The sequence below is a fragment of the Camelus bactrianus genome, chromosome 13, assembly GCF_048773025.1.
Source record: "Camelus bactrianus isolate YW-2024 breed Bactrian camel chromosome 13, ASM4877302v1, whole genome shotgun sequence".
In the NCBI taxonomy this organism is placed as follows: domain Eukaryota; kingdom Metazoa; phylum Chordata; class Mammalia; order Artiodactyla; family Camelidae; genus Camelus; species Camelus bactrianus.
In genome coordinates this window covers 50,239,101-50,258,068 of record NC_133551.1, presented here as the reverse complement: position 1 = coordinate 50,258,068, position 18,968 = coordinate 50,239,101, and the positions used below count along the sequence as shown (strand labels likewise).

Genomic DNA, 18,968 nt, shown 5'->3' with positions numbered 1-18,968 from the left:
GGTCTATGTGGAGAGAAACCATCAGCCAGAACTAACTTGTCAGCCCTGTGGTGGAAGTGGATCCTCCAGTCCTGATCGAGCCACCACAGCTGACAGTACACAGAAGAGAAACCAGCTGTTGCCACCCAGCACTGCCTGTGCTGATGTTTCAAGCCATGAAGTTTTGCAGTGGTCTGTTACGTAACAAAAGACTAACAAACTGTGGTACCAGGAATAGGATGCTGCCGTAACAGAAGCCCAACACACACGGTGCTGACTTCGGGACTGGGAAGCAGAAAGAAGCATAAAAAGCCACAAAGAGAGTGTAAGTGAAGCAGAAAGGGCCTTGAATAGAAGCCTGTAAACGCTTGGGGTCTGAAGGATTCTTTTCACTTTGTACCATCTCTGTCCCTTAGTCCGAGCTGGCAAGACTTCCACCAGAATGATTCTCTTAGAAACTCGACCTGGGTTGGGTTATGAATACTACTGAGATTTACTTCATTAGCCAAAAGCCACAATCACAAATTTCTTCTCTTCTTTGGGCTTCCTGTATGGCTGCTGAGACAATGCCCTTAAGATTCTTAAAAATCCTATTATTTAAGGGAGAGAATCTGTGAACTTGCCTTTAAGATTCTTAGAGGGCCTTTTGGTCTGAAAGAGTCTATGACGCATAGTCTTAAATCACTCTGACATCTTAACAAAAGGATTTATTGTTTTAGATTTGACCCATTCTTAGTTTAGAACTGTTTGCCTTCTGGAGAGACTGGAAACGATAAGCATTTCTGGACTTTTGTATTTTTTACATTTTTTAAAGCTCATCTCTCTCATCTTACATTTTTACCATAGGCAGTGAGAAGTCAGGTGATACTCCATTACTTAGTCTGGAAATCTCTCCATATTTCACTAAATTCATCAAGTACATTTCCTAGTTCCATGTTACTGCAGGTGACAGTGTTATCAAACTTTCCACCACTACCTAGCAGGTATCCCCTGTCTTCCATCTTCCAATAAAATTTTCCTCACTTTCCTTTAAGTCCTCACTGACAGCCCCCTCAAGATTTTTTAGGCCTCCAGTCTCAAGTTTCTAAGAGAATCATTCGGGCAGAAGGATTTCCAGTTGGGACTAAAAGGAATAGAGATGGTACAACATGAAAAGAATTCTTTGGACTCCCACCTTTTATAGTCAGGAAGAAGACTGAGAAGGCAACTCAGTTTTCTCATGGAAAAGAAAGGATGATTCAGAGGACAAAACCAAAGAGCCATGGAATCAACTACCAGAAAGTGGCATTGGGTCTAATTAAGGAACTGGCAACGTACACACAGAGAGATTTCAGAATTTCTATAAACCAAAGACTGCTATGTGCCTCCAGTTCTTTTCCCCTTTGAACGAGTGCATCTGTAAGTTATCCTACGCCTGTCCCACCTCTGTATGATGGGTATGCGCGGAGCAGACGACTTGCTTCTTTAGGACACAGGTCTTCAGTTTAAGAAGAACTACTCTCAAGGAGCTATACCTGAGAAACTGCACATGACAGGTCTCATTTGCACCTGGATCTAATTTACATGATGAGATCCTAGATCTGGTACCTGATGTTGAAAAGGGATGAGACCTTTAATGGGGAATCTTGCAAGGGGAAGAATAAATTTTCCAAGTGGGAAGAATGTAAATAATTTATGTCCAGAGAGTGGACTGAGGTGGTTTTAAAATGTGGTCCGTAATTCTTTGACTCTCTTCCCATCAAGAGGTGGGGTCTAAACCTCCTTCTCTTAAATCTGGGTTCTGTGACTGCTCGATCAATAGAATATGGTGGGAATGATGCTATGTTAATTTTTGGGCTCAAGCCTTAAGAAAATGGTAGCCTCTACTTTCTGTCTTTTGGGACACTTGCTCTTAGAACCCAGTCACCCTGGTATGAGGAAGCTCAGGCTACCCTTTGGAGAGGCCCACGTAGAGAATAACCAACAGCTAGCACCAATTTTGTTGGCCATGTAAATGAACCATCTTGGAATTGGATCCTCCAGCCTTAGTTGAGCCACCTCAACTGATGCCATGTGGAAGGGAAATGAGCTGCCTCTGATTTAATTTTAATATAGTTGAATATACTGATATTATCTTTTCTAGGAATACATACAGTTATACACTTTTCCTTTTACAGTTTATGCTTATTGTCTTATTTTAAAAATCCTTCCCAATCTTAAGGTCATAAAAATATTTTTGTATACTGTCATGTTTTGGTTTTCTACAGCATACATGAAATCAGAATTAGAAGCTGTAAAAGAAATTGAGAGAAGGGTAGCCAACATAATATTGAAGGAGAATAACAAAGTTGGAGGACTGACACTACCCAACTTCAAGAGAATGTGGTATTGATGAAAGAATAGAGAAATCAATGGTACAGAGAAGAGATCTCAGAAATAGTCCCACACAAATATAGCCAACTGATCTTTGACAAAGGAACAAGGCTATACAATGGAGCAAAGGTAGTCTTTTCAACAAAGGTAATGAAACAACTGGACAGCCCCGTGAAAAAACTGGAATCCAGACATAGACTTTATACTCTTCACAAAAATTAACTCAAAATAGATCTCAGACCTAAATGTAAAATTTGAAACTATAAAACTCCTAGAAGATAACACAGGAGAAAACCAAGATGACCTTGGATGTGCCAGTGACTTCAGATATAACACCAAAGGCACAATCCATGAAAGAAATAACTGACAACCTGGACTCATTAAAATGAAAACCTTCTGCTCTGTGAAAGACAATGTCAAGAAAATGAGAAGGCAAGCTAAGGGTGGGAGAAAAATATTTGCAAAAGACATATTTGATAAAGACTGTTATCTAAAACACACAAAGAATTCTTAACATTCAACAATAAGAAAACAAACAACTGATTAAAAAATGGGCCAAAGTTGTTAACAGACACCTCGCCAAAGAAGATACACAAATGGCATATAAGCATATGAAAAGATGCTCTACTCTACATGTCATCAGAGATATTTAAACTAAAACAACAATCAAATACCACTATACACTTATTAAAATGGCCAAAATCCAGAACACTGACACCACCAAATGCTGGTGAGGATGAGAAGCAACAAATGAACTTTCACTCATTGCTGGCTGGAATGATGCAACATGGTACAGCCACTTTGACATTGACAATTTCTTATAAAACCAAACATACTCTTACCATATGATCCAGCAATCTCATTCCTTGGTATTTACCCAAAGGAACTGAAAACTTATGTCCACACTTAAACCTGCACATGAATGTTTATAGCAGCTTACTTCTAACTGCCAAAACATGGAAACAACCAAGACATCCTTCAGTACGTGAATGGATAAATCAACTCTGGGTACAGACAGACAATGGTATATTATTTAACACTAGAAAAAAAAGCGAGCTATCAAGCCATGAAAAGACACAGAAGAAATTTAAATGTATATTACTAAGTGAAAAGGCCAATCTGAAAAGGCTACATACTGAATGATTTCAACTATATGACATTCTGGAAAAGGCAAAATTACTGAGACAGTAAAAAGGTCAGAGGTTGCCAGGGATTAGTAGGGAGGGAAGAATGAATAGGCAGAGCTTAGAGGATTTTTGAGGATTTTTAGGGCAGTTAAATTATTCTATACAATCCTATTATGCTGGGTACATGTCATACATATTTGTCAAAATCCATAGACTGTACAACACCAAGAGAGAACTCTAATGTAAACTATGGACTATAGGTGATAAGGGTGTTTCAATGTAAGTTCATCAGTTGAAACAAATGTACTACTCTGGTGGAGGATGTTTATAATGGAGAAAGCCAAGCATGTGTCGGGGCAGAGAAAATATGGGAAACTTCTGCACCTTCTGCTCAATTCTACTGTGAACCTAAAAAAATAGCCTAGTAAAAAATTCAGAAAATAAAAAAGAACTCTTCAGAGTAGATACAAATATCTAAGAGTGGGGAAGTAGAGCATAAGCATTTCCTAAATGTATGTAAAATCCTTTTACGCAGAGCATTTTGAGGACTAATTTTTTTGCCAAACACCCTTTGGAAAATGCCACTAGAGTAATAAATAATGATACTTTTAAAAGCAAAATGCCAGGAACAAGAAACTCAATACAAAGTTTATAAGATATAATTGAAGAAAGTTGATCAAAAAGACAAAGAGAATAGGAATAAGAATAAAGAGGGTCAAGAACATAGAGGACAACTTCAGGAAGTTCAACATCTGAATAGCATACATGCCAGAAAGAGTGCATAGAGAAAAATGGGAGAAAAATCACTGATGAAAGACCTTAAGAAAGTTTCAAGAGACTAAATAATGAATGGACAAACTATGTGTCCACATAGTAGGTAAAAATATATCATAGGTGAAATTTCAGAATACTGAGGATGAAGAGAAGCTTCAGAGAGAATAAAGAGGTTTCACAAAACCAAAGATAAAATCTAAGAAAGATTATATGGGAAAATAAAGACATGGAGAGGAGCAAACTGGGGATAACACAAGAGCGAGGTGAAGAGGATGTCAAGGAACTCAGAAGGCTCCAGGGGATTTCTTTTAGAATTTGGAATGGATAGAATATATAATGTGCTTGAACACAGAGAAAGATGTATATAGCAGTAAGAGAGTTTGAGGCTGAATTAATAAGTACATAGCAAAATAAACACATTAACAAAGAAATCAAGATTCAGTTTAAAACAAAATGTTGTTTAACAAAGGAAAAGTAATCATAGTACAACTACATGGCTCAACTGAGAACAGCATGTAACAAGTTATAATAACAAATTACTAAATATCGATCTAATAAAAATTATAATATCACAGTACTAGGATACAGAAGTATGTGTGGGTGGGGAGGGGAGCAAGGAAATCAAGAAGAATTAAATTGTCATCATCTAAAGTGTATCATCAGTTGAAAAATGCCTAAAACTAAAATTAAAAAAAGCAATATAAGCCTCCCATTTACATATATGGAGGTAAATAAGAGAATGAGGTAAATTAAAAGTGATTGCCTTTGGTGAGAAGTAAATGACAGGGGGATAGAGGGTCTCTTTGTTTTGTTTTTATAATAATTCTTGTAGGCCTGTTGTTCCTTTAAACTATGAGCATGTATATAACGCTGATAAAATTACTTTTTTTAAAAAATGGAGGTACTGGAGATTGAATCCAGGACCTCGTACATAACAAGCATGTGCTCTACCACTGAGCTATTATCACCCTCCCCTCCTCCAAATGACTCTTAAGAAGTGTTGTGCAGTTAAAAAAATGAAAGGTAAGTAATAAAGGATATAGTGTAGCACACAACATTTGATCTGTGATAGTTTTTAGTGTAGCACACAACATTTGATCTGTGATAGTTTTTAATTGTTAACATTTGAAGTGACTATAAAGGTAACTTGGATGAATCTTCTCATTGTATATGTGTGGAAACTGAGATTCAGAAAGGGAAGTGACATCAAGGCCACACAGAAAGAGTGGAGTCCCCTCAGGGGATGGTGAAACAGTGATCAGTCAAGACTGCTATAGCGTGATCAAGAGCAGGAAACAGGGATACAAACGCAAGTTGCCCCTCTTCCTGGGCTTTGAGATTCAGACCAAAGGAGGGACTACCAGCTCAGTGACTGCCGGAAGAGATGATCTACATCATTTAAAATGAATAATGAGGCACAGTCATGAAGCTCCCAGTGCTGTGGATCTTCTAGGTCTTTGTTGAAAAGGCACCCAGGCACTTAAGTGATATCTAGAATGATGTGGAGTAAACTAAGCAGGCTTACTAGGGGTATGCTAAGAGCTTGGAAAATATAATCAGTATCTTCACCAAGGTGTCCGTCTATCTTTACTTCCTCATCCATGGAGCTTAACGGGCAAAACTTCTAAGCTTTGTTCATTAATTTGATGATACTTTTGGACTAAGCAAACCCAGTAACTGGCCGGGGCTAGATGCATAAGATACATTTTAAGAAATCAATTGACAGTACCCTGACAAGAGCTGGACATAAATGCCACAGGCAGGCTTTGTTGTTTTCCAAAGGTTATTTGGAGTGGAAAGTATGACTGGCCTTGCCTTCAAGTGCTAACATTCTAGGATTTGGGCGGAGACGTATTCAACTCCCTCTAAGAAAAAGACTACCCTAACTTCCAAGGGGATCATTTCAACTGCTTTGACTTCCCTAAGGAAGATGGATTTATCTACAGAGTAACAAAAGTAAGGTTTCACACATGTATCTTACTTTACACATACAAAATGAGTACTTTTTAATTACCTCATTGTATAACTAAAACCCCATTGGTATATCTATTCTAAAGGGGTAGCTCTTTTACAGTTACCTTCATATACAGTTTATGAAATTGGAACAGATATGCACAGCCCCGGTTGACTACCCCCACCCACTTCAGCTACCAGCTTTTGCTTTGAATCAAACATGCATGGATTAGTCTCCAAAATCAAATTCACTTTCATAGTACCAAGGTTTGCCACCATCAATGATGTTAAAAAAAAAATCAGAGCAGTGTCATACATATTTGCGTGACGGCAGAATTATTAGAATGCTGGAAGGGTTCTGGAAGGGATCACTAAGCAGGGAGGGCTCCAAACTGGAAAGGATGGGTATTATTACAAAGTGGGCTAGGGAGCTCCTGATGCTGGCCTCATACCCACCCACCCCCATTCCCCGGCTCCCTAACTCTAAGTTCACAGAACATCTACCTAAATTTCTTTGATTGTTTTGACAGAAGGAAGGTTTCTCTGAAGTTATTTCAAATGTCAAAGACAAAAAATTTTTTAAAGGTTCTATTTAGATTTATAAATGGATAGAGGGCTAACTACTGGTACAGAATAAGAGAAAGTATAGACACTGGGGCCTGGAGCTTGTTGCAGCTAATACTGTGATCTGCTCTTACCTGTGGGGGCCTGCATGGCTGAGCTGGGGATGGTGGCAGCATCTTGGGGTACAGTGCTGGTATCCGGTTCAGGGGTGCTGGTTGTTGGTGAGGTGGGTGGTGGGTTCAGCAAAGTCCGAGGTTTCCTCTGTCAAAATGGATGGGGAAAAGTTTGCTACCCATGATAGGTAACTTGTCTTCTCATTCCTCTATTCCTAGCACTTAATTCACCCATGAAAGTGAAATATATTTGTGGATGGGTCTGTGTTTTATCATTTTTTCCCCAACACAGCATCTTGCCTGTAGCTGCAAATATATTAGATGCTTAGTAAATATTTTCCGAATCTATGTATAAGATTCTGGGCTCTGATAATCAGAGCTTAATTCACTCTCTTTTATACTGCACTCAATTGACACAACATTGTAAACTGACTATAACTCAATAAAAAATGTTAAAAAAAATCTATACTGCACTCAATATTATCATCTGAAGTTCAGGTTCTTCATTAGCTGGGTAGAAAAAAAAGGAAAAAAACCCGCTATGGCTTAAGTCTTCTTTGATGTTACTTTGTTTCTCTCTGTTGAAAATGGAAACATCCCTTCCCCTAACTCCACAATTTTCCTCGCCTACCTCCTCAGCTCATTACCTACCATTTCTTATCTTAAACCGTATACTCCAGCAATCTGTAACTACAGTACTTCTCTAAAAACCTGGTTTTACATGGTCTCTGCCTTTATAGAGTATTCTTTCTGCCAGGAATACTCCTTTTTTTCCTTTACCTTATAAATATCTGTTTATCCAGGAAGCTTTTCTAGATTTCCTCTAGTTACTGTCTCTTTTGTGCTATTTCTGTACTTTGTATTGTTGCATTTGTTACAATGTATTGTCATTATATATTTACATACTGGTGTCCTCCATGAGCCTGGCGCTTCTTGAAGGTCTGATTTGGAGTACAATTCCTACTTGGCATATGTTAAGCGTCAAAAAATGTCTTTCAATGAAGCATACAGTATAGAATACCAATAATGGGGAAAGTAATAAAAATGATTTGAGAAAAATCTAGTATCTCCTTTATGTTGTTCAGTGTGTCTCTGGGGGAGAAAGACCTCAGCAGGTTTTCTCCCAAGAAACAGTTTTTTAAATGCAAGGAAAACATAACCATTACTGAAATTCAAAAATCTCTTTTTATTAAATGTCACATGTAGTCCACTCTGGGTGCTGTATAAACCTGACTGCCTTCTAAGAGTGTATCTAAAGAGATGGTAACAATGACAGCAGGCATATATAAGTCAGGTTTGCCTGTGAAAGCAGTCATGCAAACTCTTATGGAACATTCAAAGCACACAGAGGACATGGACATTTCATCGTATTTTTTTTGATATTGCCACAAGTAAACATTCAAATAGGCAATGTGTCAGGGAAGAAAGGAAATATCAGTTCAACTTCACTGAATTGGTGGTAGGATTTCATGGGGTCCCTGAAGGAACAAACCCAGTGAGTTAGATGCCTAAATACTGCAGAAAAAAGTAGAAAGATGGAAAGCATTATTACTACTTGAGGTAAGTGCATTTACATGTATTATATCTATTCATATTATCTCAGCTCCATTTTACTGGTGAGAAAACTGGGACTCATAGCCTTACTCAAAGCTTTCCCAAAGTCAGAAACACCTGGATATGAGATATAAATCTAAGTTTGTTTGGCTTCAAAACCTATGCTCTTGTCACAAGACGCTTTGCTTCAAAAATGAATATAAGGGTCATGGGTTAAATAGAGGCATATGCCCTTACAGAAATACAGAAAAGGACAGGAAGAGGAATTAGGGAGTCAAATGCCAGGCCATAAAATACAGTAGTAGATGAACATTATTGCTTTCAAGAGGGTTGGCAAGAAAGAGGACTTTGGCTACCGTGTTTAGGGTTTCCTGAAAAAGCAGAGCAGAGGCAAAATCATAGTTCTTAGGTTTTGAAGTATCTTAAAGGCTACTTAATCCAACTATCCATCCAATACTTTACTTCCCTCTCCTTAAAAACATCACTCCCAATAGTCATCTGGTACCTGATGAAATATCTCTAGTGATGGGAGATCACCACCTCTATTTTGAAATAGATTTAACTGTTTCTTTAATGTTGAGACAAAGTCTGTCTATTTGAGTTTATGGTCCTATCTTTGGAACCTCACAGACAAGTTTTCTCCCCCTTTAATATGACTGTCAAGATGTCTTCACATTATCGAAAGCATGGTTTCCCTGGCCTTAGAATCTTTAGGGCTTTCAGCCTCTCCTCCACAACATGAGAATGAGAAGAGAGTAATGGAGGCAAAAATGCATCAGGATCTAGGTTAGGGGTTAGTGGAAATAGATCAGGAGAATTACGTGTTACACAGAAAGATTAGGATGTGACATCAAGAATTCAAAACCAATAAATAAGAGATAATCTCAATCAGAACACCATCAGCCAAGTCATCCATCCATTCATCCATCTTGCATATAACTGAACATTTCCCAAATGACTGAGATACAGGGCATTGCAGGAGAAAAAGAGAAGAAAAAGATTAAGTTCCTAATCTTGAGGAGCTTATATTCTAGAAGGACTGAGGTCAGCTGGAGCTTATCAACAAAACCAAACCAACCAACTAACAAAATCTGAAATTGAAATTGAAATGGAATGCCTAAGGAGAAATAGGTATCATTTCCACATTGGATTGGAACTCAGGTAGTCTAGTTTGGGAGGGAGTTTTAGAGAAATCCCCTGAGTTAGGAAGTGAGTGGAGAAGGTGATGCCAAAGGAAGCCCAAGAGAAGTAGCTGAGGAATCTTCCTATCAGTGGCTTCCCTAGGGAGGACATGCATGAAGAACTGGACACAACTAAAAGGTGGTACTTTCAGTAACAGTGCTTAGTGAAGCTCAACCTAGCAGTCTTCTACACTAGGGGTAAGTGTTACCTCCCTCAGGAAACGTGGTAGGGCAGCAGTAACCTTAGGACTAGAAGATCTGGAGACTCATCTCTGTAGTCTTTGCCATTTATTAGCTATGTGACCTTAGGGCTCTCACATCCTTAAGTCTCAATTTACTTGACCACTAAATAGCATTAACACTACTCATCTCCTAGGGTTTCGTGAATGAAGATCATGTGATATGTAATGGTGTCAGGTATACAGCCTGATATTCAGCAAATATTCAATAATTTTCTTTCATCCTTTCTTTCTAAGAAGGTACAGGGACAGAAAAAGAAATACATTTACAGAGTCAGATTTCTCTTTTTGTTCACATACTTGGGCATCCACTCTGGGCAGGTTAAAAATTAGGAGCAGGGTCTTCCATCTATGGAAGACATTAGACCAGAATTCCCATGAATGTTAACTTTCAAAGTCAAAATTTGTTTCTTATCCACACCATCTTATCTCTAATGTTACCAACCCCCACGCAAGTAGCTAAAGTAGGGATGACAATCTAGGAGATTCTTCTAAAAGCATACACAATGTGGAGGACAGGGCTAGACACGCTCCTTTCTAAGATGGATGGATATGGATGTTACCCTTTTATAACCCTTTATCCCTTGCTGGGAAATCCACATTTTTACCTACCTTACTGCCAGGTTTGGGACCCCTCTTCTTTGGGAATTTCAAAGGTTCAGCTGACTTGGATGGGGTAGAGATGGGATGGGGAATTAGGGGCTTGGATGTCCGGCCCCGCTTCTTTCCTGGTTTACGTCCCCTCTGCCCTGGTTGATGCTCCAAGACAGTTTTGGTGTTGCTGTGGATGCTGGGCTTCTCAGGGTTCACATCAGATGCAGGATAGGGAGTCTTTGGAATCACAACTGCAAGAAAAAGACTCATTCTATCACCTTCTCCTCCCACCTGCATTCCCATCACAGCCAGAAGGCAGAAAAAAAAAAAAAAAAAAAGACTTCCTACTTGTGCTCGGGTAGTTTTATCCCAAGAAGCTAATTTCTTGGCATCTGACCTAAATGTTAGAAAATCTCAGAACTGAATTTAGATTGGATAGAATTGGAAGTTTTAATTATTTTGGCAGATTCAGAAAAAATATCAAAATTTTCTCCCCAAGGCTTCTAGTTAAAAGTATATAAACAGAATTACAGGCTCAGAGATGGAATGGCTCTTAGAAGCCCATAATCTTCTCCTGCTAAGAATGAAGATCTGAGGCTCGGAACAGGAAATGATGCCTTCCCTAGGTTATGCAGTGAGTTGGGATAAAGACTTACATTTGAAACTGGGCCCTGACAACCAAGTCAGGGATTTCCTACAACGATCTACCCAGAGTTTTAGTGTAATTATTGCAGTGAGGAATAGTGAAACACATGGAAATATACATCTGATAGCATCCTTCCTTACCTTAAAAACCTTTGCTCCATATTACTTTAAGGTAAAGCCCAAATTCTTTATTCTGATATCCAAAGACTTTTGTGACTTTGTCCCTGCCTTGCTCTCCAGTTATGTCTGATGTCATTTCCTGTCACTCACCCCCATGTTCTAGCTCCACTGTTTTCTGAGCACCAATTTGTTCATATACATTGACTTCTCCATTCTTCCTGGTCAGACATACATCAATACTCAGTTTTCAACACTCAGCTCCATGGCCACCTACTTACTGAGCACTTGTCTGACTATGCCCCAACTAAGTCAGTATTCCACCCATGCCAAAGCACTCTGTAGACATCTATGTTAGAGTACTTTCAATTTTACTCCATTCATTCATCTTAAGCTGAGACCTCTTCAAGGTAAGGGACATCTAATTCATTCCACAAGGTTCCTGAGCACTTACTACAGGTTATGCACTATTCTAAGCCCTGGGGTAGAACAGTGAACAAAACAGGCATAGTTTCCATGCTCATGGAGCTTGCCTCCTAGTTGGGGAGACAAAAAATAGGCAAATAATTATACCATATAATGTTAAGTAGGTGCTATGATTAAAACTAGAGCAAGGTAAGGAGATAGAGGGATGAGGAAAGACCTCTTTGAGCCTCTTTGACATTTGTACAGAGCTCCCAAATGAAATAAAGGCGAAGCCTTATGAAGATCTGAGGAAAGAGCCTTCCAAGTAGAGGGTATGTAACAAGTGCAAAGATTCCGAGATGGGATCATGTTAGTGTGTTTGAGATTTGGCAAGGAGTTCAGTATAGCTGGAATTGGGTGAGCAAAGGAGAGAGTGCAAGGAGATTAGATTAGAAAGGGAGTAGCAGTAAGATTGTGTGGTATTTTGTAGACTGTGAAAATGAATCTGAACTTATCTTAAGTATGAAGGGAAGCCACTGTAGGGTTTTGAGCAGGGAAGTGATAGGATGTACTTAAAAGGAACACTTCGGCTGCTCTAGGAGGGGAGAGGGCAAGAGTAGAACTAGGGAGACAGTTAATAAACTAATTACAGTGGGTAGATAAAAGATAGTATTTCTTGTGCTTCGAGGTAGGATGTACTAGATTATTACAGTGCATTGTTACTGATGCAACAACTAGAAAAACTCAGATAAATTATTTTAAAAGACATTGCAGTGTTGTAGAAATCATGAGGAGTAGACAATCCGGAATTCCAGACCGGGGTGGAGAGGGCTTCTGAAGTAGCTGACACTGTTTTCTTTTCTGAGGACATTTGCCAATTTGGGGCATGAACTGATGATCAGGCTTGGCCTGTGCAGAAGAGCTCTACTCAAGGAAAGAGACATCAGAGAGACTGCTGTGACAGACTGGAACTTGAGGAGTGGCCAAGTTTCCACATGAGATATTTGCTGTGTTCTGAGCCTGCATGCTGGAACTGCAAAGTTAGACTGAGAGCTTCTAAAGGGCAGAATGAAATCTCTCATTATCTTGTGATTTCAGGAGATTAGAGCACACTAGAAGGAGAAGGTCTACCTAAAACACGTAGCTTATTTCCTCTTCAAGATAAACACCACAGTTTGAAATTGTAAGGGGTGAAAGGTCAAAGAACCAAACCCCCAACCTCTCAAGGGTAGGACAATATCTTGCATCTTTTCAGGACTACAAATATGGAGACTTATTAGGTTCTTAATCAAAACCCCAAAAGGGTCCATGTCCAAGGAATAGGGCTAAACCATTGGTACAAACCCAGATCCGGACTAGCTCAATCCATGATTAGATTGAGGGGGTCAGGCCCTTATCCTATTAGCCTAACAAAGGAAAGGAAGAATTCTTTATGACAGAAAATATCACCTGGAGTCTCAACAGTTCTTTTATATAAAATATCCAGTATGTATGTACGTATGTATGTATGTATTTATGTATGTGTGTGCATGATATAAAAAGAGGCAGAAAAATGTGGCTGGTAATCAAGAGAATATGCAGACAACAGAAGACTCATGTATGATCCAGACAATGAAACACAGACTTTAAAATAACCATAATTAATATGGTTTTAAAAAGTAGAGAAAAAGATGAACAAAATGCAAGAAAAGATAAATAATACCCACAGAAAACTGGAACCTATATAAAAAATTAAATGAACACCCTGGAATAAAAAATATAATATTAAAAATTAAGAACTCATTGGATAGATTTAAGGGCAGACAAGATCCAGGAGAAGAATTAATAAATTTGAAGAAAAATCACTAGGAAATATGCAAAATGAAGCAAAAATATGGAAAAAAATAGATTAGAGCATTAGAAACATGTGGATATAGTCAATAGATTCAAAAAATGAAAAGAAAGACAAAGTTTTAAAAGCAGTCAGAGAAAAAAAGAGATATTACTCTTACATAAACAGTTGACTTTTTAATAGAAACTATGAAAGCCAGAAGAAATAGAATGATAACTTTAAAGGGCTGAAATATATAAACTGCCAATCCAGAGTTCTATATCCAGTGAAAATATCCTTCAAAAATAAAAGTGAAATAGTATGGAAGCAACCTAAGAGTCAATCAACAGATGAATGAATAAACAAGATGTAGTATGTGTGTATGTGTGTGTGTGTATGTGTGTATACACACACATACACACACACACTACTCAACTATAAAAAAGAATCAAATCTTGCCATCTGCAACAACATGGAAGGACTTGGAGGGCATTATGCTAAGTGAAATAAGTCAGACAGAGAAAGACAAACACTGTAGCATATCACTTACATGTGGAATCTAAAAAATACAACAAACTAGTGAATCAAACAACAACAAAAAAGCAGACTCACAGATATAGAGAACAACTACTAGTTACCAGTAGGGAGAGGGAAGTGGGGAGGAGCAATATAGGGACGGGGGAAAAAAGGTTATTATGTGATTATATGAAATCACCTGTGTGAAACTTTTGAAAATTATAAAGCACTATAGGATTTAAAGAATCTTTTAATCAATAAAAAAATTTTTTTTAAATAAAGGTGAAATAATATTTTCAGAAAAATCAAAACAGAGAATTTGTCACCAGCAGACTTAAACTATATAGGAAATAAAAAGGACATTCTTCAGGATGAATGAAAGTAATCCCAGATGGAAGGATAGGACTGCAGGAAGGAAAAGCGTAAGAAAGGGTAAATATGTGGGTAGATACAAGGGAATATTGACTATTTAGAACAAGAGTTTTAAAAATGGCTTGTAGGGCTTATAATATAAATACATTTGACCCTTGAACAACCTGGGTTTGAACTGTAGGGATCCACTTATAAGCATATTTTTTCAATAAATATGTACTATAGTACTGCATAATCCATGGTTGGTTAAATTCATAGATGTGAAACCATAGATGTGGAGGGCTGACTGTGAAGTTATATGAAGATTTGATTGCACAAGATGGTAGCACCCCTAATCTCCACATTGTTCAAGGGTCAACTGTGCTAGTAAATTATATGAAAGCAATAGCACAAACTATGGAAGTTGGGGGACGGGGGGGTAAATGGAGCCAAAATTTGTTAAGAATTTTGTATTTTAGGGGAGTGGCTAGAATGCTTATTTAAGATGAACTTTAGTAAGTCCAGGATGTATCTGCATAGGGTAACTAGTTAAAGAATTATGCAATAATGTATCACTAAAAGCTAAGGTGAGAGAAATGGAGTAATAAAACATACGTGATTTGTCCAAAAGAACACAAGAAAGGAGGAATAAAGAAATGAAGAACTCAGACAAAGAGAAAACAAAAAGCAAAACACAGAATGGTAGACTTAAATCCAAATAAATAGCTACAGTAAATACAAGTGGTTTGAGTAAAACAACTGATAAGAAAAATTTTTTTAAAAATTTCAAAATGTAGAATAGATAAACAAGATTATACTGTATAACACAGGGAAATATATACAAGATCTTATGGTAGCTCACAGAGAAAAAAATGTGACAATGAATATATATATGTTCATGTATAACTGAAAAATTGTGCTCTACACTGGAATTTGACACAACATTGTAAAATGATTATAAATCAATGAAAAATGTTAAAAAAAATACTGAACCAAAAAACCCCCAAAACTCAATTATATCCATTTATAAGAGGGCCTTGAAATATAAGGACATTTGAAATATAATAACATAGGAAGATAACAAATAGATGGGAAAATATATACCCTGTAAACATTAACCAAAGTTCAAGTAGCTATATTAATATCAGACAAGACAGTTTTAATGTGAGAAGTAAAACTAGACTAAAAAAAGACATTTCATCAAGATAAAATAGTCAATTCATATCACCAAAATGAAAAGTCAGTCCACTGAATAGGAGAAGACATTTGCAAATAACATATCTAATAAAAGGTTAACATCCAAAATAGACAAATAACTCATACAATTCAACATCAAAAAATAATTCAATTAACAAATGGGCAGTGGACCTGAATAGACATTTTTCCAAAGAAGACATAACAGGTGGCCAACAGACACATGAAAAGATGTTCAACATCACTAATCATCAGGGCAATGTAAATCAAAACCACAATGAGATACCAACCACATCTGTCAGAATGGCTATTATTCAAAAGAGAAAAAATAACAGGTGTTGGTGAAGATATAGAGAAAAGAGAACCCTTGCTCACTGTTGGCAGGAATGCTTATTGGTGCAGTCATTATGGAAAACAGTATGGAGGTTCTTGAAAAAATTAAAAACAGAACTGCCATATGATCCAGCAATTTCACTTCTGGGTATTTACCCAAAGAAAACAAAAACACTAATTTGAAAAGGTATATGCACACCAATGTTCATTGTATCATTATTTACAATAGCTAAGATATGGAAGCAACCTAAGTGTTTACTGATACATAACAGGCTAAAGAAAATGTGATGTATATATACACAATGGAATATTTACTCAGCCGTAAAAAAAAATGAAATCTTGCCATCTGCAACAACACAAATGAATCTAGAAGGTATTATGCAAAGTGAAATAAGTCAGACAGAGAAAGACAAACATGGTATGATCTCATTGTGGAATCTAAAAAAACAAAACAAAAGAAAATAAAAACAGACTTACAGATACAGAGAACAAATCAGTGACTGCTAGAGAAGAGGGGAGTGCTGGGGGGCAGTGAGAAATAGGTGAAGTGGATTAAGAGATACAAAACCTAAGCCACAGGGATGTAATACATAGCATAAGGAATGTGGTTAATAATATTGTTATAACCTTGTATGGGCACAGATTGTTACCAGACTTTTTATGGTGATCATTTCATAACGTATGCAAATGTCAAATCACCAAGTAGTAAACCTGAAATTAACATAATATTGTACAACTATATTTCAATTAAAAAATAAAAACTGGCAAAAGTGGAAATGAAACAAATAAATAAATGATAATTATAGCAAAAAATAGTTCAAAATTAAGCTATAATAAGCTTAAATTTATATGCAACTAATAATACAAAATACATAAAGCAAAAGTTTAAAGAACTAAAAAGAAAACAAGAAAAAAAATCCATAATTATGAATTGGAGACTTTAACACATCTCTCTCAGTAATTGACAGGTCAAGAATTTGAAAAAAAAATCAGTAAGGACAGAAAATATTTCAATAACACAATTAACCAACTAATAATATAAATAACTAATTAACATGCATAGATCAATAACCAATTAACCAACCTACCTAATTGACACATATAGGACACTATACCTAATAAATGTAGAATACATATTCTCTTCAAATGCTTATGGAATGTGCTGAGCAAAAAACCAATCCTCAATAAAGTTCAAATAATTGAAATAATAGAGAATATGTTCTTTAACCCAGTGGAAGTTAAATAGATATCAATAACAAAAAATTAATTAGAAAAATCCTAAATGCTAAGAAATTAAGTGACATACACTTGTAAACAAGTCATATATCAAAGAAATTAAACAGATACGAGAAAAATTTTGAAACTTACAATTCATGAAAATATGAGATATTTGTGAGATTTAGCTAAAGCAGTTCTCAGAGAGAAATTTATAGCTCTAAATGTTTATATTAGAAGAGAAGAAAAGTTAAATATCAATGATCTAAGCTTCTATTTCAAAAGCTAGGAAAAGAACAGCAAACTAAACTCAAAGAAAGTAAAACTAAGGAAATACTAGAGATGAGTGAGTAAATCAATAAAAAAGGAAGGGAATGTACAATAGAGAAGTCAACAAAATTAAAACCTGGTCCTTTGAAAAGATAATCTGTTAACAAGCCTGATTAAGAAATATAAAAAGAAAACACATCTACAAATATCAAGAATAAAATTTCATTATAGAACCTCCTGACAGCAAGAAGATAACAACAGGACGTTGTGAATGCCTTTATGCAAATAAATTAGAAAATTTATATGAAATGGGCAACTTTCTTGGAAAAAACACAACTTATTAAAATGTTTTATATATTGTTTTATATATTGTTGGATTTGCGTTGCTTATATTTTGTTAAGTATTTTGCATCTACGTTCATGAGAGATAGATATCAACCTATAGTCTTTGTTTTCTTGTCATCTTGTCCTATTTATAATAAAAAAAATTGAATGCAAATAAAAATCTGCAAAAAAATTCCAGGCCCAGATACCTTCACTGTTGAGTTCTAGCAAACAAATAATGACAAATTGTACAAAATCTTTTTAGATAAATAGAATAAGAGGGAACACACCTTAACAAATTTTATGAGGCCAGTGTAACCCTAATACCAAACCATGACAAAGATATGACAAGAAAACAAAGACCATAGGCTGGTATCTATGTCTCATGAACGCAGATGCAAAATCCTTAACAAAATATAAGCAACGCAAATCCAACAATATATAAAACAGATAATATATCTTGACTAAGTGGGACTTATCCCAGGAATATGAAGGTTATTTAACAAAAAACAAAGAAATCAGCTGAACTCACTACATGATCAAAATAAAGAAGAAAACCTACATATCGCCTCAATAGATGCAGAAAAAGCATTTGACAAAATTTAATAGCCATATTAATGATAAAAACTATCAGCAAACTAGGAATAGAAGGGAATTTCCTTATAGAAAAGGGCATCTATAAAAAAACTATAACCAACAGCATACTTAACAGTTAAATATTGAACACTGTCTTACTGAATTATGAAACAAAACAAAAATACCCACTATCATCACTTCTATTCTATTCAACACTGTACTGGGGGCCAATGTAATAAGAAAGGAAAAATAAATAAAAGCTTTATATATAAATTATAAAGAGAAAGTATTATTCGTACATGACACAATTTTTTTTGAACATAAACTGCACCCCGTCCCATCTACAGAATCTATTAAAGTGAATTTGGAAAGGTCACTAGATACAGTTCAATATACAAAAATCTATTATATTTCTATATAAACCAACAATTAGAAATGAAAATTTAAAACCTATAAAACATTATAAGAGAAATTAAATAAGATCTAGATACCACATGGCCATGAGGGGATAATATATCACATTCATGGATTGGAAGACACAATACTGTTTAAGCCCTCAATTCTCATCAAATTGACCAATGCAATTACAATAAAAATCCCAGCAGTTTTTAAAAAATGTGTGTGTGTGTGTGTGCATGCAAACTGACAAACTGATTCTAAATTTTAATTAGGATATGCAAAGGATCTAGAATAGCCAAGTCAATTTTGATGATAACAGTAAAATTGGAGGGAGTACTTATATCATCAGATATCAAGACTCAGTATAAAATTACAGTAATTAA

General features: G+C 36.2%; 1 protein-coding gene across 15 annotated transcripts in view; it reads right to left on the bottom strand.

Annotated features, from left to right (window-relative positions):
• Positions 1–18,968, bottom strand: part of SCMH1 (Scm polycomb group protein homolog 1) — a 145,091-nt gene that overhangs the window by 23,501 nt on the left and 102,622 nt on the right. For 14 of the 15 annotated variants that reach the window (XM_074376715.1, XM_074376704.1, XM_074376707.1 and 11 more), the window contains 2 exons: positions 10,449–10,681; positions 6,884–7,010 (listed from right to left, as the gene is read on the bottom strand). The exons of the other annotated variant lie outside the window; for it this stretch is intronic. In XM_074376715.1, the coding sequence (XP_074232816.1) occupies positions 6,884–7,010; positions 10,449–10,681 (360 nt within the window). The remainder of the gene's footprint in view (positions 1–6,883; positions 7,011–10,448; positions 10,682–18,968) is intronic. 15 annotated transcript variants of the gene reach the window in all.